We start from the raw sequence: 25223 nt of genomic DNA, 5'->3' as shown, positions 1-25223 counted from the left end.
CCATTATTATATAAACATAACTGCCTAGTAACCCACATTATAGTGCACAATGTTATACACACAGTAAATAGGATTAACAGAATGCATGGTGAAGTCTAGGCAAGAGCACTAGAGCACACAAAACACATTGTGAAGTATAGGCAAGAGCACTAAAGCACCCACAAAGAAGCATGCTGAAGTATAGGCAAGAACACGAGCACACACAAAAAGCATGGTGAAGTATAGGCAAGAGCACTAGAGCACACAAAACACGTGGTGAAGTATAGGCAAGAGAACTAAAGCACCCACAAAGAAGCATGGTGAAGTATAGGCAAGAGCACTAGAGCACACAAATAAGTGTGATACAGCAGTACAAAATTAAACATCTCATGGCTGATGTTAAGATTCAGATAATTTCTCATGTATATTGTTTTGTTATTTACAGTGATCGTGCTCTGGGCCACTGATGTGTGGTCTAACAGTGAATGGAAAAACAGGCTGCAAGCTGGTGCTACTGGTAGAATTGTTATGTTTTGAAGGAGGAGCCAAAGGGCAGCAGTAAGAATCAAGCATGGCTTCAGACACAATGGCGTATTGCAACTCGCCTTTTACTGTAGAATCGCTTCCATTTCTGAGAGGTGATTGTTTTCCTAAAAGAGAACGACAAAACCAGAACAAAATGAGAGAGGCTTCACATAGTGCACCGCGAGTTTCAGTTGTATAACAAAACCACTGTTTAAAAAGAAAAGAAAAAACCATCAGCAAATAGATTTCAGAAAGTGCTAAAGAGGGCAATCTATTAATGTGTCAGCTTGTGGTGATGTGGAATGAGATACTCCCATTGATTCAGTGAGTCTCAGGACTGCAGTGTGGTGATGTGCAATGAGATACTCCCATTGATTCAGTGAGTCTCAGGACTGCAGTGTGCTGATGTGCAATGAGATACTCCCATTGATTCAGTGAGTCTCAGGACTGCAGTGTGGTGATGTGCAATGAGATACTCCCATTGATTCAGTGAGTCTCAGGACTGCAGTGTGGTGATGTGCAATGAGATACTCCCATTGATTCAGTGAGTCTCAGGACTGCTGTGTGGTGATGTGCAATGAGATACTCCCATTGATTCAGTGAGTCTCAGGACTGCTGTGTGGTGATGTGCAATGAGATACTCCCATTGATTCAGTGAGTCTCAGGACTGCTGTGTGGTGATGTGCAATGAGATACTCCCATTGATTCAGTCTCAGGGCTGTAAAGATTCAGATTCAGGTGCTGCTTTAGGACATTTCATACACAGCTGGATCTGTTCATCAGAAATCATTTTGTGTCTTAGTAGCAGAGCGTGCACATCGAATAAAAACACTGTAATATAAAGAGCAGTGCCATTGCGATACAACAGAGGCATGCATTTCCTGTCAATATGCCCATCTGTTTGATGTAATCCCACATCAACATTTACTGTATGTACCCTGACGACACCTCCTGGACACTTGCCTTATAACAGGCGATGGTCCTTACTGACTGTTGAGCCTCCCCAAATGGAAAACTAAGCTGCTGCTGAGCGGTAAGGTTTTTTTCTTGGTTTTGGGCAGTTGGTTGGGGTTGGTTATGAGGCTTTGTTTGCTCAAATACCTCTCAAACCTTATAGAGACCCCCCCCCCCCCCTTTTTAAAACAGCACTCCATCTGAAAAATCAAGTAACATGTTAAAAGATCTGCCACAGAAAATCACACAGACAGGTACTGTAAGACAAGTACAGGAAGACAGGAACAGTAAGTCCTCGCTAAGTGACTCAGCCCTCTAGTGGTCTAACACACTTTGTACTATAGAATCAAAGTTATCTACCATATAACATTTTCCACATTCTTAGTTTAAAGATGGTCAGCGAAGATGAGTCCCTGGAGCCTCGGGCTGGGGAGTCCAACAAAGCACCAGCACTATTCTGATAGAGAGAAAGACACAGGCACACATTTAGTGTGCTCATTGCACCCTGCCCTGCTGCACAGTGCACCTTTAAATACACACAGTACCAAGGCAGGGCCAACAGAATCCTATAGAGGGGTGGAAGATTATCACTTTTGGCATTTCATTTTTCTGCTTTTTGGGTGTAAGGACAGCCTGCTAAAAGTTTCCCACAGTAAAAGCAGAGCGAAGTGTAATAAAGCACAGTACACACACGATAAAGCATTGGGAAGCATTGTAAAGCCCAGAGAGGTATGGTAAAGCATATATGACAAAACATGAAAAGAATGCATATTTGAACCAGGACACTCAGATAGCAACTCTCCGATACAGCCTGGAAGAGGATTCTGTCTGACCCCAGAACTTTGGGAATGCTGGGAATAGTGAAAAGGCTACATTGGCTGGTGGCTGGGTGAGACAGATAGGGTGATGAGTGTGAATGGGTTCCAGTGTCCCTCTCTCACCATGGGACAGGTTGATGAGTGTGAATGGGTTCCAGTGTCCCTCTCTCACCATGGGACAGGATAGTGAGTGTGAATGAGTTCCAGTGTCCCTCTCTCACCATGGGACAGGGTAATGAGTGTGAATGGGTTCCAGTGTCCCTCTCTCACCATGGGACAGGGTGATGAGTGTGAATGGGTTCCAGTGTCCCTCTCTCACCATGGGACAGGGTGATGAGTGTGAATGGGTTCCAGTGTCCCTCTCTCACCATGGGACAGGATAGTGAGTGTGAATGAGTTCCAGTGTCCCTCTCTCACCATGGGACAGGGTAATGAGTGTGAATGGGTTCCAGTGTCCCTCTCTCACCATGGGACAGGGTAGTGAGTGTGAATGGGTTCCAGTGTCCCTCTCTCACCATGGGACAGGGTGGTGAGTGTGAATGGGTTCCAGTGTCCCTCTCTCACCATGGGACAGGGTGATGAGTGTGAATGGGTTCCAGTGTCCCTCTCTCACCATGGGACAGGGTAGTGAGTGTGAATGGGTTCCAGTGTCCCTCTCTCACCATGGGACAGGGTAATGAGTGTGAATGGGTTCCAGTGTCCCTCTCTCACCATGGGACAGGGTAGTGAGTGTGAATGGGTTCCAATGTCCCTCTCTCACCATGGGACAGGGTGATGAGTGTGAATGGGTTCCAGTGTCCCTCTCTCACCATGGGACAGGGTAGTGAGTGTGAATGGGTTCCAGTGTCCCTCTCTCACCATGGGACAGGGTAGTGAGTGTGAATGGGTTCCAGTGTCTCTCTCTCACCATGTCCTCCTCACACTCATCCCGCTCGTCCCCGTTCAGAGGCTCCTCTGTCAGCTCTTCTGTTTCAGAGGCCGAGTCGTCCTGCGAGTCTTCGCTCTTACTCTCCTCTGTCTTCCTGATTTCTGTGGAAGCAACACAGGCTGAATGAAAAGAACTGGGAGTTCAGACAGGGTAACACCCACAGCCTAACAGGATGTTACAAAATTGTTTGGTTTCCAGCGATACCCCATTATTTTTAATAGTAAACACATGCAAATGTTCACAAGAGCAGCAGTACGTTTGAACCAGCCCACAGTTTGAAAATTCATTCCAGAGTGTTCACTGAAGCCCTTGGGAACGGGTGGAACTTATTTACGAGCTGCATGTGGAACTGCGTGTGAAGCTATGAGCTGTCACTTCTCAACTGCTTCCAATAGACCTCTAGACTGGGTGAAAAGCTATCACTGCACATTTGCTTTTCTAAATGGAGTTTAGAACTATCTGTCAAAACTAGCTACAGGTATCAATAACAATAATAATAATAACAACAATAATACTATATTAATATTATATTATAATTATATATTATTATTAATACATGAAACGAATATTATACAAAACTTCGTGAAGCAAAAAATTTTTGGAATTTATATAATATGTGTGTGTGTGTGTGTGTGTGTGTGTGTGTGTGTGTGTGTGTGTTTGCGTGCGTTAAACTTTGTTAAGGCACAATTGTGTTAAAAGTGATTGGAAAGTGTCAGGCAATGCAATATTCACGTGTAGTGCCCCCCCCCCCTTCTCTGCCTTCATTGTGTATTGATGAGGCTGGTATGTTTCAGTAGGGACTTTATGCTTTTAGCTGCATTACGTTTTATGCAATTCTGCCATCTTCTGGTATTTTGCATGAAATGCAACTGACTGTGGGACAAGTATGGAAAAGACATACATTCACAAACACAAACAAACACACACAAACATCCATACAAACATATCTACTTATTTGGTGTGTTTATAAGCAGGTGAGCCAGCTCACCACCCCATGCACAGTATACTGTACTGTGAGCCGCTCACTCACCTGTCACTGAGTATTTATCTGATCTACACCCCATGCACAGTATACTGTACTGTGAGCTGCTCACTCACCTGTCACTGAGTATTTATCTGATCTACACCCCATGCACAGTATACTGTACTGTGAGCTGCTCACTCACCTGTCACTGAGTATTTATCTGATCTACACCCCATGCACAGTATACTGTACTGTGAGCTGCTCACTCACCTGTCACTGAGTATTTCTCTGATCTCACTGCACAGTATACTGTACTGTGAGCTGCTCACTATTTCACTGAGTATCTGATCTACACCCCATGCACAGTATACTGTACTGTGAGCTGCTCACTCACCTGTCACTGAGTATTCCTCCTCTGTGATCTGCTCCAGCCTGCCCAGCAGAGCGTCGATGTTGGATTTGATCTGGGTGAGCTCTGATTTAATTGTTTGAAGTTCATTGGATTTCACTGCAGGAAACAAAAATGATCTTTATTAACCCAGCCACAGTGCCTCATCTGTCTCATTATTTCTGGATTGAGGTTCATCTCAGTGATACTCTTTGGGAAGCCCAAAAAGAACACCGTTCAGAGTAAGACTGACAGCAGGGTAAGGGTAGAGCATGGCACCGTGCTGACTCAGTTCAGAGTAAGGGTGACAGCAGGTTAAGGGTAGAGCATGGCACCGTGCTGACTCAGTTCAGAGTAAGGCTGACAGCATGGTGAGGGTAGAGTATGGCACCGTGCTGACTCAGTTCAGATTAAGGCTGACAGCAGGGTAAGGGTAGAGCATGGCACCGTGCTGACTCAGTTCAGAGTAAGGCTGACAGCATGGTGAGGGTAGAGCATGGCACCGTGCTGTCTCAGTTCAGAGTAAGGCTGACAGCAGGGTAAGGGTAGAGCATGGCACCGTGCTGACTCAGTTCAGAGTAAGGCTGACAGTAGGGTGAGGGTAGTGCATGGCATGGTGTTGTCTCAGTTCAGAGTAAGGCTGACAGCAGGGTAAGGGTAGAGCATGGCACCATGCTGACTTAGTTCAGAGTAAAGCTGACAGCATGGTGAGGGTAGAACAGGTGTTTGGAGAAACCTCAGGAATCCACTTACATTTCTGTTTTGCAGCGTTGTTTGTGATGGCAGCCGATCGGGTGATTAGTTTGACAGGAAGTGACTTCACTCTGCGCACTAACGGCACAGCCACACGGGAGCGCTTCACTGGAACCACTCTGGGGGCAGGTGACACGCGACCGCGGTATTCGAACAGCCTGAAACACATACGGGCAGAACAGAGAGACAGCTGAGAGCAAGAAGAGACAGGGTTTACAATGTAGCTCAGACATGACTCCAATGTAGCTCAGACATGACTCTCACAACACACCTTGTATTGAAGAGAGGGGTTTATAATGCAGCTCATGACTTTTTTTTAATCCTCTCCCCATTTCAGGGCAGATCCATCCTCTCAATACTCAGTCAGGCATAATTAAGCTGTAATCATTTTACAACAGAGTCAACGATGTTCCATATCCAAATGATTATAACCATTGATCTCAGTGCAGAGGGTGGAATCCCAATTCCTAATGAGTCGAATTATAGATCCTTGCACTAACAATACAATGTGCTGCATGAAACCCACTCACAGAACAGCTGCCGACCATCGAGGGAAAATCACAACACCCACAATCTATTACCAGACACCTGGGAGCTCAGTATTACCTACATGTTTTCACTGATATCATTCTCAGCGAATCCAAACTCTGAATTATCATTCATCTGCCTAAACGATTGCTTCTTTTCAGGTCTGTGTTTAATGTTAGAGGAGGTACTCTGAGTTCTATGATCTATCTCCTGACTGTGTTTAATGTTAGAGGTGGTATTCTCAGTTCTATGATCTATCTCCTGACTGTGTTTAATGTTAGAGGTGGTATTCTCAGTTCTATCTATCTCATGACTGTGTTTAATGTTAGATGTTTCTCAGTTCTATGATCTATCTCCTGACTGTGTTTAATGTTAGAGGTGGTATTCTCAGTTCTATGATCTATCTCCTGACTGTGTTTAATGTTAGAGGTGGTATTCTCAGTTCTATGATCTATCTCCTGACTGTGTTTAATGTTAGAGGTGGCATTCTCAGTTCTATGATCTATCTCCTGACTGTGTTTAATGTTAGAGGTGGTATTCTCAGTTCTATGATCTATCTCCTGACTGTGTTTAATGTTAGAGGTGGTATTCTCAGTTCTATGATCTATCTCCTGACTGTGTTTAATGTTAGAGGTGGTATTCTCAGTTCTATGATCTATCTCCTGACTGTGTTTAATGTTAGAGGTGGTATTCTCAGTTCTATGATCTATCTCGTGACTGTGTTTAATGTTAGAGGTGGCATTCTCAGTTCTATGATCTATCTCCTGACTGTGTTTAATGTTAGAGGTGGTATTCTCAGTTCTGTGATCTATCTCCTGACTGTGTTTAATGTTAGAGGTGGTATTCTCAGTTCTATGATCTATCTCCTGACTGTGTTTAATGTTAGAGGTGGTATTCTCAGTTCTATGATCTATCTCCTGACTGTGTTTAATGTTAGAGGTGGTATTCTTCTCAGTTACTGTACCTGTCATGGCACATACCTGTCATAGAAGTCATCTCTGTAGTAATCATAGTCAAAGTCATAACCACTGGAAAAAACAAAACAACATGAGAGAAAACTCAATTAAAAGGACCCATTCCTCACCCTTACCTCCACAGAGAAGCTCCCCCAGCCCAGTGCTTGAGATTGTGGGCTTTACTAAAACTGCAAACCATCTGCTAAAGGAAGGGAGTGTTAACCAAGAGAAGGAACGTGAAAGATCTAGTATCTGCAGTTTACTGTGGTGAGACAGAGAGAGTGTGTGTGTGTGTGTGAGCGAGCGTTTGTGTGGTGTATTATATAGAAGCTGATGTGGGCGTGTGGTATGTTATATAGAAGCTCGTGTGTGTGTGTGTTTGTGTGTGTGTGGTGTGTTATATAGAAGCTGATGTGTGTATGTGGTGTGTTATATAGAAGCTTGTGTGTGTGTGTGTGTGTGTGTGTTATATAGAAGCTGACGTGTGTGTATGGTGTGTATGGTGTGTTATATAGAAGCTGATCATGTCTGTTTCATGTTGCTGCACAGCGAGGAGAAGACTCCACACATACCTGTACAGCGCTGATGCTGAGCGCTTCAGCCCTTTGGGTCTGTTGGGTCTGGGCTCTCCAGCCATGTTGATATCTGGTAAAGAAAAGAAAGGGATTGCTCTCTAAGCTCTTTCTTAACCCACTGGCAGCCTGCAAGGATCCCCATGTGCTGGAAACAATAGCAGACCTGATTTCATCTGTCTGGCCAGTGCAAAGAAACCCGGTTCCAACAACTCCTATTGGACCCCTGTAGAACTGGGACAGGATGAAAGCTTACCCATCCTTGAAGTGTTAATATCCTGCTTCAAGACCAGGTCAGAGGCGAGAGAGAGAGAGAGAGAGAGAGAGAGAGAGAGAGAGAGAGAGAGAGAGAGAGAGAGAGAGAGAGAGAGAGAAGCCATAGGCTCTCCAACTTCTGTGGCCTTGTTTATAATACACTAGGTGGCACTGCTGTAGCATGTTGTTGTCATTCTGAATGCACAGAAGGATTGTCTGCAGGTTGCTAGTATTTTCATTATTCTATGGTAAGGCTGCAGCAAACCTATCTTATAAATGGTTTATTAATTCATTTTCTTTCTCTCTTTAGTGATAGTGGTTAAATTTCATAATCTCAGCACTGATGGTCTTCAGATCAGTCGAGTATATGTGTGGTTTGTGTGCTGGTGGGGGTGATTGGCAGGAAGGGGTTAATTCCCATCCCTGCCAAATGCATGTGAGAATATGGCTATTCCCAAATTAGACCATTGGTGCTAATTGGAAACAGCCACATGCTATAAAAAGGTAGCTAGAAGTTCCATCAGTGGGTGCGGTGTGTCTTGTCTTGCTGGGTGTGGTTTTGTTTTTGGGCTGTGAAGGTGGTGAGAGGAGTCTTGCTGGGTGTGGTGTGTCTTGTCTTGCTGGGTGTGGTTTTGTTTTTGGGCTGTGAAGGTGGTAAGTGGAGTCTTGCTGGGTGTGTGGTAATTTTGTTTTTGGGCTGTGAAGGTGAATGCCCTGCTGGACAGTGCTGTTTTGTTTTATATTCAAGATTTGTTTTTGTATACCCTGTTTATTTTGCTCTGAGAGTAGTGTTTTTGGTTTTATTTTGTTTCATAAATGTGCACACCAGCGCTTAAAACCGCAGTTACTGTCTCTTGAGACACTATCTCACTAGGGCTTGTGTATACAGTGTTGGAGACACTGTCTCACTAGGGCTAGTGTATACAGGGTTGGAGACACTGTCTCACTAGGGCACATGTATGCAGTGCTGCCCAAGAACCTTTCATGATGTGTCAAGAGCTGGAAAATCTTATGCAATAATGAAATAAAACAATTGTGAGTGGTCACTGAGTATTTCAACACAGTGCAAGTCCTTCTTTCTGACTAGCCTCAATCCAACAGCAGGTTTGAGATTGAAAAGCTGCTGCTGATACTGTCGCTCTCTCTCTGCTCTACCACCAAGAGAACAATGAATGAAAAGCCACTTTCATATGCTCCAGAAAAAACAACAGCTTTTATATTTGAAACCTATTTTAAACAGGAAGGAGAGTGGTTTTGTACCCAGTGTCTGCCCAGCGAGCACGCGGCCACTCTCTCCCAGCACGGCCCCCCTGGCGTGCCTCTCGCCTGCGTACTGGATGAAGGCATAGCCCTTGTGCACGGAGCAGCCCAGCACGCGCCCGTACTTGGAGAAGATGGTTTCCACATCGGACTTCTTCACTACCGCCGTGTTGAGGTTCCCGATGAAAACGCGGGAGTTGATGGACTTGGGGTCGTTCTTGTTCGTGATGTTGCTAGTTTGTACCTTAAGGGACATCTTGATGGGGTTGCTGTTGTGGTGGAGGCCTGTACCACACCCCCCAAAAAACAAAAACAAAAAGAAAAAGATTTAGTAATTCAAAGCAGTTTTGTAATAAACAAACCATGTAAGAAAGAAACCACTAAAGAGAGCAGAGGGGCGTGTCACACAGAGAGGTTACTGGCTGGTGAAGAGAGGGGCATGCCATATAGAGAGGTTACTGGTTGGTGAAGAGAGGGGCATGCCACACAGAGAGGCTACTGGCTGGTGAAGAGAGGGGCGTGTCACACATTGGAACACATTTCAACAGGAGGAAGTTTTCCTAAAAGCTTAAAAAAAAAATCATATACTGTATGGAGAATTGTTCATGCGTTCAGGTTGCAGCTGATAAAACAGACTGTTAAAGAAACGATTGGTTACTGCCATGTGCTGGCAAGTCTCAATGGATTGAGAGGCCTCTTCTCATTGTTAACACTGCTGCTGTGTTTATCTGTGCAACAGCAGCTACTCCAGTGTAGACTGGCAGCTGTGCAACTTTTTTGTATTGAGGCCACATCATATAGAACATGCTGACTGGGTGTCTCTGCTTGCCTCAGCAAGACCTCTCTTTAGAGCTTTACTGCAAAAACATCAGAATAAAGTTATTTAATTACAACAGCAAAAAACCTTCAATAAGCATTTTCCATTTCCATTTCATACAACACACTGTACATTAAGAATCCGATGGCATCCTAATCCCATTCCGAGCTCCTGAGACGCTGTCACTAAGGAGATGCATTGTGTGATCCAGTTACATTACACTTCTAGGGATGTGCTGCGTGATCTAATAAAACAGCTCGCTGACAATGGTGGAATTGTAGCAGTGGTGGGCAAGGCTAGCCGAGAGACGGGCACATTTGCCATAAGGTGGCACTCTTTTCCAATGACAGAAAGCACAGCCCATGGTCAATCTGGAGTCGTAAGATAATAATTTATTACCTTAGTGCTGGCAGGAAACCAGGATAGCTTCCCTGGCTTCTAGCTCTGTCCTGGGACTCTCTCTTACACAAACTGCAAAGCTGTGCCAGGCTGGGCCAAAGCTTTGTCAGGTGACCTGCAGACCAAGCTGAAACCCCCAAACTAGCTTCCTTGTGTCCGAGCCAAAGTTAGTTTACCATTTAGACATAAAAAGGACCGTTAAAGATAAAACATGCTTGGGGCACACATAGGCTACACAGAAGAGGCTGAGCTGCTTTTGACAAGTGGGATGCATAGGCTGGCATGGAGCCTGCACTTCATGAACACAGTGAGCAGTGTGCCACACATGGTGCTATGGAGCAGGCATCAGGAGAGAACGTCACATCCCCCAGCAGTGTTTCACATAATACCAGCAAAGCCTTGGACAGAAAACCGGGCTTCTTTAGAGGAGAAGTGCTTGTGGATTGTTACAAAAATGTTTACAATACATTCTGAAAAGCAAGCAAAAAATATGAAGGGGAGTGCTATGCATTACCCTGGAGTTCTGCATGATGGAGAAGCTTTCGATTCCCAAACCCTTTCAGGAAGAGCGCATGCAGTTCCCCACTGCAGCCCTGCACAAGCTATGTGATGATTCGGATGTCTTGTTTATTGCACGGCACACCAGGGGTCCATTTCGCACAATAATTAGCAATACTTCACAGCCCTGAAGACAGTGTGAAGGTCGCAGTCCATCATACCCCGCCTGCTTTAACAACTGATCAATACCTGGAGGAAGTTCTATCGATCGTTATTCCCCAGGAGTTCACCAATTGATAAAACCCTGACTGCAGAGGCGGCACTTTCTAGCAGACAAGGGGCTCTCATTAGCCAAAACGAACGCTTCTACTGAGACACACAGCTCAGAAAATGTTACCCTAACTGCTGTGACTTCTAATGAGGCATCATTAATAAGACATGTCTTCCAAGAATAGGTCTGCGTTTCAGGGTGTGTGACTGAGAGACAGTGTGAGAGTGAGAGTGAGATATAGAGTGAGAGAGTATGAGAGTGAGCATGAGTGTGAGGGTGAGTGAGATCTAGAAAGAGATATTGAGAGAGAGTGAGATATAGACAGAGTGAGATATAGACTGAGAGATAGCGGGGGACAGTGAGACAGTGAGAGAGTGAGATATAGACTGAGAGATAGTGGGGGACTGTGAGTGAGAGAGTGAGAGAGAGTGAGATAGACTGAGAGTGAGATAGAGAGATATTGAGAGAGTGAGATATAGACAGAGATAGTGAGAGAGTGAGATATAGACTGAAAGATAGTGGGAGCAGTGAGTGAGAGATAATGAGAGAGAGTGAGATATAGACAGAGTGAGATATAGACAGAGATAGCGGGGGACAGTGAGACAGTGAGAGAGAGTGAGATATAGACTGAGAGATAGTGGGGGACAGTGAGTGAGAGAGTGAGAGAGAGTGAGATATATACTGAGAGTGAGATATTGAGAGAGATATTGAGAGAGTGAGATATAGACTGAAAGATAGTGGGGGCAGTGAGTGAGAGATAATGAGAGAGAGTGAGATATAGAGTGAGAGATAGTGAGATATAGACAGAGATAGTGAGAGAGTGAGATATAGACTGAGAGATAGTGGGGACAATGAGTGAGAGATAGTGAGGGAGAGTGAGATATAGAGTGAGAGATAGTGAGATATAGACTGAGAGATAGTGAGAGGGTGAGATAGAGAGAGTGAGATATAGACTGAGAGATAGAGAGAGGGTGAGATATAGACTGAGAGATAGTGCAGGACAGTGAGTGAGAGATAGTGAGAGATAGTGAGAGATGCAGCCCTGCAGGGAGAGCATTAGCAGTAGACACTGTTTATTCATGTTGAGATAAGGAGAGATGCTGGCCAACTGTCTTTTAACAACGTCTTGAGAATATATTATTTAGGTTATGCGCAGCTTTATCTGTCAAATCCTTTTATGTGTTGTGTTGATGTGTTGTGTTGATGTGTTGTGTTGATGTGTTGATGTGTTGTGTTGATGTGTTGTGTTGTGTTGATGTGTTGTGTTGATGTGTTGTGTTGATGTGTTGTGTTGATGTGTTGTGTTGATGTGTTGTGTTGATGTGTTGTGTTGATGTGTTGTGTTGTTGTGTTGTGTGATGTGTTGTGTGATGTGTTGTGTTGATGTGTTGATGTGTTGATGTGTTGTGTTGATGTGTTGTGTTGATGTGTTGTGTTGATGTGTTGTGTTGATGTGTTGTGTTGATGTGTTGTTGATGTGTTGTGTTGATGTGTTGTGTTGATGTGTTGTGTTGATGTGTTGTGTTGATGTGTTGTGTTGATGTGTTGTGTTGTGTGTTGTGTTGATGTGTTGTGTTGTGTTGTTGTGTTGTGTTGTGTTGTTGTGTTGTTGTGTTGTTGTGTTGTTGTGTTGTTGTGTTGTGTTGTGTTGTGTTGTTGTGTTGTGTTGTTGTGTGTTGTTGATGTGTTGTGTTGATGTGTTGTGTTGATGTGTTGTGTTGTGGTGTTTGATGTGTTGTGTTGTTGTGTTGTGTTGATGTGTTGTGTTGATGTGTTGTGTTGATGTGTTGTGTTGATGTGTTGTGTTGTGTTGTTGTGTTGATGTGATGTGTTGATGTGTTGTGTTGATGTGTTGTGTTGATGTGTTGTGTTGATGTGTTGTGTTGATGTGTTGTGTTGTGTGTGTGTGTGTTGATGTGTTGTGTTGATGTGTTGTGTTGATGTGTTGTGTTGATGTGTTGATGTGTTGTGTTGTTGTGTTGATGTGTTGTGTTGATGTGTTGTGTTGTTGTGTTGTGTTGTTGTGTTGTGTTGATGTGTTGTGTTGTGTTGATGTGTTGTGTTGTGTTGTGTTGTGTTGTGTGTTGTGTGTGTTGTGTGTTGTGTTGTGTGTTGTGTTGTGTTGATGTGTTGTTGTGTTGTGTTGTTGTGTTGTGTTGATGTGTTGTGTTGTTGTGTTGATGTGTTGTGTTGATGTTGTTGTGTTGATGTGTTGTGTTGTTGTGTTGTGTTGTTGTGTTGTGTTGATGTGTTGTGTTGATGTGTTGTGTTGTGTGTTGTGTTGTTGTGTTGTGTTGTTGTGTGTGTTGTGTTGTGTTGTGTTGTTGTGTTGTTTTGTTGTGTTGTGTTGATGTGTTGTGTTGATGTGTTGTGTTGTTGTGTTGATGTGTTGTGTTGATGTGTTGTGTTGTTGTGTTGTGTTGTTGTGTTGTGTTGATGTGTTGTGTTGTTGTGTTGTGTTGATGTGTTTTCCTCTACACATAACTTAATGGGGCAGCAAAAAAACAATGTGGTGCTGCTTTCAACAAGCTTTTGGCAGAAAACATAACTTGTTTTCTTTTAAATATAACTACAAATAAACACTTTGTCTTTCTGTTTGTAGTGAACACATGGTTAATAAAATGTCCTCTGATGTTTAGCTTTGTTCAGAAACCTTTTCGTTACAATCTTGGGTAGCCTTAGGCCTGAGCTGGTGGATTCGATAAACTGTGCACAGCTACCCGGCAAGAGCCTCACTTTACTTAAGAGCCTAATAATTGAGTCCCAGGCTTTGAAGCCTATGGCCATGCGAAGCGCTGCACACTTTCCTGCTTAAAGTTTAAAACAGCAAATAGATGAAGATCCTGGGCTCTGAGCTGCTGGTAGAGTTGATTTCGAGTGCAGACTCTGATATTGCTCTGCGTTTGGACCTGGAGCCCTTAGCTTATCTATATTTATTCAGCTCTCATAAAGCAAACCCGCTCCCTTCATATCCAGACTGCTGGGTCACATCACTGGCTCAGCTCGTTGTGGTAACAGGAGATGGAGGTCATAGCGAACCACACAGGGGTGACCCTGGACGAAAGCAAACCTCCACGGGATGACTGGACATCTGCCTGGGTGGAAGGTTAATCCAGTGGAAGCCTATCTGGCACTATCCCCTGAATGACAAGCAGGGAATGTCCTGACATTTCAGTTTTGCGGTAAGGTTTCTATAGAAACGTTTCTGTTGTTTGTTATTGTGAAAAGGGGAGGGGGGGTGGGGGGCAACCTTTATTAGATAAAAAAGTAAAGTTCAGGTTGAAACGAAAGTGGGGTCTTTTCAATTGACTGACACGACGACGATGGAAATAATGCCTGCGTTTAGATGATAGGGCTCTTTGAGTATCGAGGTCATGATCATCAAACATGCTCACAGTGCCAGTCTACAGTATATTTGAGTATCGAAGGTCATGATCATCAAACATGCTCACAGTGCCAGTCTACAGTGTATTTGAGTATCGAGGTTATGATCATCAAACATGCTCACAGTGCCAGTCTACAGTGTACTTGAGTATCGAAGGTTATGATCATCAAACATGCTCACAGTGCCAGTCTACAGTGTATTTGAGTATCGAGGTCATGATCATCAAACATGCTCACAGTGCCAGTCTACAGTGTATTTGAGTATCGAGGTCATGATCATCAAACATGCTCACAGTGCCACTCTACAGTGTATTTGAGTATCGAAGGTTATGATCATCAAACATGCTCACAGTGCCAGTCTACAGTGTATTTGAGTATCGAGGTCATGATCATCAAACATGCTCACAGTGCCAGTCTACAGTGTATTTGAGTATCGAGGTTATGATCATCAAACATGCTCACAGTGCCACTCTACAGTGTATTTGAGTATCGAAGGTTATGATCATCAAACATGCTCACAGTGCCAGTCTACAGTGTATTTGAATATCGAGGTCATGATCATCAAACATGCTCACAGTGCCAGTCTACAGTGTATTTGAGTATCAAGGTCATGATCATCAAACATGCTCACAGTGCCAGTCTACAGTGTATTTGAGTATCGAGGTCATGATCATCAAACATGCTCACAGTGCCAGTCTACAGTGTATTTGAGTATCGAGGTTATGATCATCAAACATGCTCACAGTGCCAGTCTACAGTGTATTTGAGTATCGAAGGTTATGATCATCAAACATGCTCACAGTGCCAGTCTACAGTGTATTTGAGTATCGAGGTCATGATCATCAAACATGCTCACAGTGCCAGTCTACAGTGTATTTGAGTATCGAAGGTCATGATCATCAAACATGCTCACAGTGCCAGTCTACAGTGTATTTGAGTATCGAGGTTATGATCATCAAACATGCTCACAGTGCCAGTCTACAGTGTATTTGAGTATCGAGGTTATGATCATCAAACATGCTCACAGTGCCAGTCTACAGTGTATTTGAGTATCGAGGTCATGATCATCAAACATGCTCACAGTGCCAGTCTACAGTGTATTTGAGTATCGAAGGTTATGATCATCAAACATGCTCACAGTGCCAGTCTACAGTGTATTTGAGTATCGAGGTCATGATCATCAAACATGCTCACAGTGCCAGTCTACAGTGTATTTGAGTATCGAGGTTATGATCATCAAACATGCTCACAGTGCCACTCTACAGTGTATTTGAGTATCGAAGGTTATGATCATCAAACATGCTCACAGTGCCAGTCTACAGTGTATTTGAATATCGAGGTCATGATCATCAAACATGCTCACAGTGCCAGTCTACAGTGTATTTGAGTATCGAAGGTCATGATCATCAAACATGCTCACAGTGCCAGTCTACAGTGTATTTGAGTATCGAGGTTATGATCATCAAACATGCTCACAGTGCCAGTCTACAGTGTATTTGAGTATCGAGGTTATGATCATCAAACATGCTCACAGTGCCAGTCTACAGTGTATTTGAGTATCGAGATCATGATCATCAAACATGCTCACAGTGCCAGTCTACAGTGTATTTGAGTATCGAGGTTATGATCATCAAACATGCTCACAGTGCCACTCTACAGTGTATTTGAGTATCGAAGGTTATGATCATCAAACATGCTCACAGTGCCAGTCTACAGTGTATTTGAGTATCGAGTTTATGATCATCAAACATGCTCACAGTGCCAGTCTACAGTATATTTGAGTATCAGGTCATGATCATCAAACATGCTCACAGTGCCAGTCTACAGTGTATTTGAGTATCGAGGTTATGATCATCAAACATGCTCACAGTGCCACTCTACAGTGTATTTGAGTATCGAAGGTTATGATCATCAAACATGCTCACAGTGCCAGTCTACAGTGTATTTGAGTATCGAGGTCATGATCATCAAACATGCTCACAGTGCCAGTCTACAGTGTATTTGAGTATCGAGGTTATGATCATCAAACATGCTCACAGTGCCAGTCTACAGTGTACTTGAGTATCGAGGTTATGATCACTTTTTTTCCTTCCCTTATTTTCCATGATGTACGAGGCACACAGACTCCCATCTATCCATGGGGCAGGTTCATTTATACCAGGCTTTAAAAATAGATGGTATATGAAGAGTAATTTGGTGCTGGAGCTAAGCTCTGTCCCTCCAGATGTGTTGAGGGAGTTTAATTAAAACCCCTTTATGGGAAATCAATACTTTCTTCATTAAGACTCTGACTTTCCAATCCCCCGATAAACAGATGGCCCTGCAAGAAAGAGGCTGTGCTTTCCACCGGGACTCCCTGGCGGATCAATACGGCCTCATGCTGCGACACACAGAGCCAGCGAAGCACATACAAGGCATAGTCTGATCGCGTTTGCACAGCTACACTGGATTAGACATAAGCACAGGAGATTTGCATGCACTGTATTGGAAATGCTAAGGACACTCGATAGTTGCACAGGGCTTACTTTGGAAACTAAACTGGCAATGACAGCTGCCAATCAGCGTAATGCCCATGCTTAAAATCTAATTCTCAAATCAAACTGTCCAGTCAGCTTTTAGATTAGTGAAGGTAATGAAACCTAACACAGAATTACAGGTAATTCCGACAGCTAACTTCAGAGAGAAGTAGTCCTGGCTTGGTTTTGGGGTTTTCCTCATTACTGAATGAATGGTTACCAAGGCATCCTGCTTATAGCACTCAAAAATGATGAGCTCTGTTTTTAAACATTACGCCACATACCTGTGAGCAGTGCTGCAGTGTGTGCCTATGAGACTGCATTCATTGCAATATACAGTGAGCAGCATATTTCAAGCAGTGATGACAGGGAGGCTGTATACCCCTGCTTCACCGGGATATGTAATGTATGTCAGTCTTTGAAATCCAGCAGTATATTTTTCTTGGGGAGGTGACATGTGAAGTATGTACTGTAGAATTAGTGAGTAAACCTTTTAACACAACAATGGAGAATGTACATCAATTTAGAACCCTTATATTAATGGCTAGTGGAATTTAGAACCCTTAGATTAATGATAGTGGGATTAGAACCCTTTTTTTAACAATAGTGGAATTTACAACCCTTATATGAATGACTAGTGGAATTTAGAACTCTTATATTAATGATAGTGAAATTCAGAACTCTTATATGAATGACTAGTGGAATTTAGAACTCTTATATTAATGATAGTGGCCAGAATGTTTAACGTGTGTTTAAGAGCCACATGCTGTCAATTCCAGTTCAGTGTAAGAGTTCCCATGGAGCCTATCTGCTGCACACGCAGCTATGAGCCTCTAATTTGCGGTTCCTGGGAATACCACGCTGCTTTGCTATCATCTGACCCCTGCATTTGTCTTACTGTGGTTCATTATCCCGAGCTTTATCTTCAGCGCTTTCAAAGGACAGCCAAGGTTTCCGGTTCAGTGCTGCTCCATTAATCAAGGCTTATCCCCCACGCTTGCTAAACCTAAAGAAAACGACACAAGCAGCTCCTCGCAGTTCGTCTGCACTGCTACCATGCATCACTCGCTTGTGCCATGGCTGCTTTATGGAAGTTAAAAGCAGGCGGTTATAGAGCCTTTGTACTGGGAAGGAATGGATTTGATCCCTCATAGGAGATGACTGGGGGAGTATGGGGTTAGCTGGGTGGCAGATGAATAAGCATGCTTGGTTACTATTGATTAATAAGAGAAAACTAAATGCTACCTTGCTATCATTTCTGGGAATGGATATATGCATGTGTCCAGCAGGTGGTGTTGGTGTGTGTATATATATATATATATATTCACACACATCATGTCTATCAAAAAGTGTAATTAAGAAGGGGAAGGGGATTGGTTAGCACATTCGATTCCATTTTGATGCTCAGTTTGAGGGCGGATTCAGGTCCAGTCAGTATTATCACTCCACTCGCAGATACTGTGGTGTTTTGGGATTGCTGTCAGGAGTAGCTGTCAGCTTCTTGTTTGGAGTTTGCTCTTGCTGTATCCTGAGGGGGCACTGCTGAGGTCTGCCTCACATGTGTGCAGTGCTTCTGTTCATCTCAGCACTCTCATTCAGAAGGACTGGATCACAATGGAATCTGTACATGAGTGTTACAGCTGCTGTTTGCTGGGGTCTCTCTGCAGCACAGGGACTCGCTCTAAGCAGGGGACCTGTCTGTTAACAGAAACGCTGAATTTCTAATTCTTCAATTACACAAGTGGAAGGTCCATTGAGCTCATTATGATGGAACACCTAGAGGATTTAAACAGAACACCAGGACCATTCTAAGAACATTAAGTTCTTAATGTGGCTACACAACTGAAACAGAACAAAAGCACAGCAAGATGAATTCTCTTAAATAAAACCGCTTTGTATTCTATCAAATTACGGTTAGGTATTGTAGAATAATACAGCAGAATAAGAAGGACTTCATTGGAAAACAGTAACTATGGTATAGAGCCTCTTTAAAAAGGAAATGTGCTGTGCTTGGAAAACAGCATAAAGAAAGCAACAAGAATATCACCCACAACAAACCATGCCAGCAAGTCAATTACTGTTGCAACTTTTTCATCCGAGGAAAAAGTGAAACACATTGAAAATTCTGCGGTTCGCTTTGTTCTCAAGTGTATCTTAGGGGATATATCTCACATGCACAATACATAATGGATGAGTTCAGACACAACTCTCTCTCTCTCCCTCTCTTTACATTGAGGTCTATGAGCATGCATCTACACCTTTGCATTTTCAACTAACTGGGAGGCACAGTGTGAAGACCCCTGCCACATTACCCCTCCCTCTCATTGGATAGAATCGGCATCATCCACTAACACAGGGGCCTGCTTATCTGGCTGACTTTAAATATTCGAAGTAGATGAAGCACAGCAAACAGAGTTCATCTTCAGTGTCTCTGTGCTCTCAGAGATTTCATCTTCAGTGTCTGTGCTCTCGGAGGAGAGTTCATCTTCAGTGTCTCTGTGCTCTCAGAGATTTCATCTTCAGTGTCTCTGTGTTGCCGTTCTATCCAGTGTTTCTTTGTGTATAATTAGTTAAACCTGTTAATTACCCAGCAGTTCTGCGTCCAGGTAGCACGCAATATAGATCCAGCTCTTTTAGTAACAATCTTTGCTGACTCAAATGAAAACAATCCATAACAATTCCCCAGGCAGTCAAATTTATTTTCAGCCGAGGGTGCAGAAACTGCAAACCTACAACCAATTAAGATGTTTTCTTTTGACAAATCTAATTTGTAAATCTGAGATGACAATATCAGCTCCCTTGAAGACTATATATATATATATATATATATATATATATATATATATATATATATATATATATATATATATATATATATATATATATAATCACTATACGGTACATAACCCAAGAGGACATAGTTCAGTAGAGTAGGAGGAGGAGGTGGAGGAGTAGTAGTAGTGAAGGAATATTGATGCTGTGTATTAAGTCGTGCTCTACCTGACCAGAATTAAACCACCTGCTGTTTACACACTGTTTCTGTTATATTCATGATTAGGAATCTCACTGGGGTTGCCCTGCTTCCCGAAATCAAATCATTAAATGTACTTTAAAAAATGTATATAGCAAGGATTACTCTCCAGTGTAGAGCTGTTGCAAATGATGTGAAGGAGAGGACTCAAGTTTCAAGTGTTATGAGTGGGCTTATGTGTCAGTGTAGGAAACTGACGCTTGTAAACCATGAATTCCACTGCATTTTGGAGTACATACAATACTGTATATTTGTAGACAGATAGACAGGATAGATAGGCTGATTAAATCATTCTGTAAGTAGATTCAGGCATCATTATGTCTGAGACAGGTGTGTGTGTATATATATATATATATATATATATATATATATATATATATATATATATATATATATATGTATGTATATATATGTGTGTGTGTGTTTGTGAGTGCGTATTTCTACTGTCATAACATAGTGACGATGCCGCGCTGAAGAAACTGATTGAGTGCTCATTTTATTTTAATTGAAAGAAGATGCTCTGCCTCAAACGCAATGTATTTGATGGTAATCAAACGGTACATTTTGACTGAGATGATCAAACAGGCTCCGCTGCTTCATCGGCTGGGTCTTTATTCCAGCCCCCTTGAGAACTGAAATCAGTAAATGTCATGACCTTACTACCACCTACTGGGTAAACACAGCTAGGCAACTAGGCAGCCTCCTGCCAAAGAAACCTGACAATCTCAACCAGATAACCTCCTGCCAAAGAAACCTGACAATCTCAACCAGATAACCTCCTGCCAAAGAAACCTGACAATCTCAACCAGATAACCTCCTGCCAAAGAAACCTGTCAATCTCAACCAGACAGCCTCCTGCCAAAGAAATCAAGACTTCTTCATAACCTGCCCCACAGGACTAGCTTATTTTATCCAGAGCCTCTTCATGAAGGAGATCTAAGCACCTTTGAAGCAACCAGCGTGAAGACATTGATCATCATTTACTTCTCCCTATCCCATAAATCTTATTACTCAGGCTGTAAAGACTTCAAACAAAGGAAACAGATCTATTGTCCCTTTATCATACTTTTAGATAGATAAAAGGGTAACCAAGCAAGGCCACACGGAGCCCACTAGAAAGGCCTCATCGCATTGTGGTCACAGTATTTAAGTGTTGCTCTGGAGTTTTGAAGGGAAGGGCAACCTTGTTACCCAGGCCAAGGCTGGCAGCTTGGGTCAAGCCGAAACAGTCTTCTTGCAGGGCAGGCTGTGCTTCACATCAGTGTACTGAAGGAATCTATAGACGCTGGACCAACAGTTTTTATATCATTAGACATAAATTAGAAAAAGAACACTACACTGCAAAGCAGGCAATTACAAAGTGAATGACATGGGCTGATCTGCTTGAATCACCTCAACCAGTCTGTCAGCTCCGCTCGCCCGTCCAGCTGATCAAGGCATCCGGAATGCATGGAGCTCATCTTTTCCGTCCTCCTAGATTTCACATTAGCATCTGGGTAGCAGTGACCCTATTAGATGTCAGGCATTTCTTCAGTTAACTCCTTCATGAATACATCAGCTAGCTGCCGCTGCCTGCATCCCTCTTCCCCTGACCAAAGGCAATGGAAACAACCCAATCCTGTTAGAAATCCAGACAGCCTCATAGTGCAGCTCAGTCACCAAGCCTAAACCCATATGAATCCAGACTTAAATCACAACCCACTTCATTCATCAGCCAGTGCCTTTCCTGTCCTGAAGGGATTCGTTAAGAACTCTCCACTGCAGAGCACAGCTCGGCATGGCTGCTGACCCTCCTAATAACATTGACAGGTGCAATATGCTTCTTGACAGTAGCAAGAGAGCTCAGCCTAAGGACTGCTCACTGCACTGGGCTCCTGTGAAGGAGGACTGGCCTTGTGTGCATTACCTTTCTGCATACCAGTCACTCTTGCAACGCTGCTGTTGTTCTGTTTTGTATCATTCTCTCGTAAAACAAAGTACTTTCTACTCTCTTCCTCGCCCAGCCTTGCCCACTCCCCCCGTCCTCCATCTCAAAAGGTCACCGACTAGCACTGCTCTATTACAAACATGCAACCTTTATACTTTTGTTAATCTCTTTGTCATGTCCTTCTTATGTGTGTACAGCAGGTAATGCCAGAGCAGCACAAACAAATAGAAGTAATCCTGGCTGCACGTATTGCAGATGCATTGTCTAGGTCCCAGATTCTGTGCCTTTCGGATTCCTGCCTGCAGGGGTACAGGGGTGCAGATGAGGCTCCTAGCACGGTGCAGCATGCAGGAGATGCTGAAGGAGTCAGCTCCCATAATGCGTGCAAGCTAACCTGCTGCAAGACAAAATCTCCTCCTTCTCCCACCCCCACCTCCCCTCCCCTCCCCTCCCCTCTTCCTCCCTCTCCTAGGAGGATGGGAGGAGACAGGAGGAGGAGGAGGGGGGACGAGCTCCTCCTCCTCCTCCTCCTCCTCTTCCTCCTCCTCCTTCTCTTCCTCCTCTTCCTCCTCCTCCTTCTCCCTCCTCTTCCACCTCCTCTTCCTCCTTTCTCCTCTTCCACCGCCTCTTCCTTCTCCCTCCTCCTCCCTCCTCCTCCTTTTCCTCTCTACCTCCTCTTCCTCCCCTCCTCTTCCTCCCCTCCTCTTTCCCTAACCTGGTAGCTCCATCTGATCCCCAAGATGCTGAAGCACTGGGATTTTGTGTTTGCAGATAACAGCAATGGACAAAACCCAGCAAGAAGAAGAAGAAGCACCCTGTAAAACCTTCATGCTGGTTAATCAGATATATTTATGTATAATAATAATAATAATAATAATAATAATAATAATAATAATAATAATAATATTTAAATGAAACCTTGATACACCCTTATTAAATGAAAGAAGCAGGACTGTATGGATTCATATAAGCTCAATCGCTTGTTTAAAAAAGCAATGTGTCTCTATGAGCTAGCCTGGTTACCAACACTTAAAATAAATAAGCAAGCATGCCTTCAGGGCAGTACATACACTGGGTAGTAATGCAACATGAATGGGCCTTGATACTTAAGCAGAAACAACCTAATTAAAAGCTATATAAGGTGAACACAATGCACTAGCTGCTGTTTGTCCCTAGGCAGAGCGAATCAGTTGTATTGGTCCACACACAAGCAGGGTCTATAATCATTCTAAAGAAATATTTCAAAACATTCCAGATCACTCTATTGCTGAACTGGTTTAACTGGGGGGGGGGGGGGGGTAGTGGTTTATTAAAGTCTTCCATGATCCTATCCAGTATGTTGAGATTACACAGGTGTTCAGTGTTATTTCATTTTCAATTGAAAAGTGCTCTTACTGTTCTTCTGCACGCTGTGTTCTTGTGTTCTTGCAGTGCAGTCTTTCCTGCAATGCTTTAAACATTTTATACAGCACTACTTAAAAAAAATCTATAAATAAATAAAGAGGTTGTAAAATAGGAATAATCTAAAAAAACATTATGAACATTCCGAGAGGGACGCATTTAAAAGGAGTTTGTAAAGGCTGGCACGCTTTTTCGCTGTCTGCAACATGACTCTGCATGGATCACTGGAGCCAGTACGATACATCTTGCTGTGATGAGTTTCACTGTTCCTGATACGAGGAACTACAATGCAGATACACCCTCCTCTCCCCAGTCAGGGATGACACAAGGCCTCTGTGAAGACATGCGAGTCATGGTGGGCACCAACAACTGTTGCTCCAGTATCCCTCAGTTTCAGCACTCTGAGCAGGTTTCACAGCAGTGTTTCAGGGAATGAAGGAATGGGACTGGAGAAGCATGAGCAACTCTTCCAAGAAGCTGGTGCCCTTGACTTTGCAAAGTGAAATGGCTCAAACTACTTCATGTGATGGGAGTACACTGAAAATAAGTGGTGACATCACCATGACCTGCCTGCACAGTATATCCATTCTATTCACATGTAAAATGTATGGTTGACATACAGATGGATACCCTAACCTAACGATAACCCTAACCCTAACCCAGGTCCTGAGACACTGAAGTTTCATCAGGACTGGGCACAGGGTTCTCTCGTTAGACAGAAAGACAGCGCGTCAGTAACTCAGTGACACTCAGTAACTTGATATGCATCTCCGGTTGTAGACAATGAAATAGACACCCCTCTGCCAGAGAGGTTCATCAGTGTGCAGCTGAATATGTGTTTGAGCAGTCTGGTACCAATGCCGTTTACAGTGGAGTCACCTTTCTATTAGAAATCAGGGGCTGGGTACACAGACGTTCTGAAAATCCACAGAACGGTTTAAACCCAGCAGAGGAACTGCAGCTGTGGTTTTCTATCATTACACATACAATCCCTTCAATATCTCTGTCCTGGCTGTGTGCAGCAAATACAAACCAGCATGAGGGGGTTAGGCACAGCTCTGGCTTAATTCACATCGCAAAGATCAGCAAGGCAGCATTGGTTTCTATTGTAAATTAAAAATCCTCTACTGTGGATTTCAACAGGCAATGCCCATGGCTTGCTCAGTATAAAGCCAGTGAAACACCATGGACATTTCTGGCAAATTATGATGGAACATTGTTAAAACAACTATAATCCAGGCTCGAGTCTTGATTACTTTAAAACTCATTTTAGCAATGATTCATTTTACCATTCAATATATTTCTGGACACTGTGCTGAGCACAGTGCTTGCTTGTTGTGATACTTGTGTTAAGTGTGGTCTCAAACAGTCCACTTCACCTGACCACAGGGTTGGGATCCTTGCTCCACTTGAGGAACTGCCCTACTTGTGGGGGGGAAAGAAAGCTTCTCTAGTCCAGACTAGGATGCAAGGTTAATACACTAACTAATAATTTGCTTGCACCCTGTCTTTGAAATGCAAATGCTTACATTTTCATCTCCCCTAGAGATTTCCTTTCTTGTTTGTCCTAATTTTTTATTTCAAAACAATGCCCTGAAACCACTTCTCTCTCCCCCTCTCTCTCTGTCTGTCTCTCTCGGTCTTTCCTTCTCCCTCTACCTGTCTCTCTCTGTCTCTCCTTCTCCCTCTCTTTCTCTCTCTCAATTCAATTTGGCTTTATTTTATTTCTCTCTCTCTCCCTCTCTGTTTCTTTTTGTCTCTTGTCTCTCTATCCCTGACTCTCTCTCTCTCTCTCTCTCTCTCTCTCTCTCTCTCTCTCTCTCTCTCTCTCTCTCTCTCTCTCTCTCTCTCTCTCTCTCTCTCTCTCTCTTCACTCCCCTTTGATGTTCTAAATGCATCATCACAAACTGTGCAGTGGATCTGAGGGCTCTGACATTTCTGTTTGGGTAACTGACATCAGGACTCCACACTTGCTTCAATCCACTGCACTGCTGTGATGTTAATTGCTGCTGAATATTCCTGATCAGTTGCATACGGTTCCTGCTCCGATAAAGGTCACCATCAGAGCCCTAGCATTAGAACATTTCCCGCTGTCG

General features: G+C 43.4%; 1 protein-coding gene across 5 annotated transcripts in view; it reads right to left on the bottom strand.

Annotated features, from left to right (window-relative positions):
* LOC121297962 (RNA-binding protein Raly-like) overlaps positions 1 to 25223 on the bottom strand; it is a 44800-nt gene that overhangs the window by 4494 nt on the left and 15083 nt on the right. For 3 of the 5 annotated variants that reach the window (XM_041224612.1, XM_041224610.1, XM_041224611.1), the window contains 8 exons: positions 8884 to 9168; positions 7369 to 7441; positions 6821 to 6868; positions 5313 to 5470; positions 4566 to 4679; positions 3184 to 3305; positions 1819 to 1915; positions 585 to 629 (listed from right to left, as the gene is read on the bottom strand). In XM_041224612.1, the coding sequence (XP_041080546.1) occupies positions 585 to 629; positions 1819 to 1915; positions 3184 to 3305; positions 4566 to 4679; positions 5313 to 5470; positions 6821 to 6868; positions 7369 to 7441; positions 8884 to 9139 (913 nt within the window). In that variant the 5' untranslated portion in view covers positions 9140 to 9168. The remainder of the gene's footprint in view (positions 1 to 584; positions 630 to 1818; positions 1916 to 3183; positions 3306 to 4565; positions 4680 to 5312; positions 5471 to 6820; positions 6869 to 7368; positions 7442 to 8883; positions 9169 to 25223) is intronic. The other 2 variants (XM_041224613.1, XM_041224614.1) reach the window with 1 other exon arrangement.

The sequence above is a fragment of the Polyodon spathula genome, chromosome 23, assembly GCF_017654505.1.
Source record: "Polyodon spathula isolate WHYD16114869_AA chromosome 23, ASM1765450v1, whole genome shotgun sequence".
NCBI classification, from domain to species: Eukaryota; Metazoa; Chordata; class Actinopteri; order Acipenseriformes; family Polyodontidae; genus Polyodon; species Polyodon spathula.
This window is presented reverse-complemented; position numbering and strand designations above follow the sequence as displayed.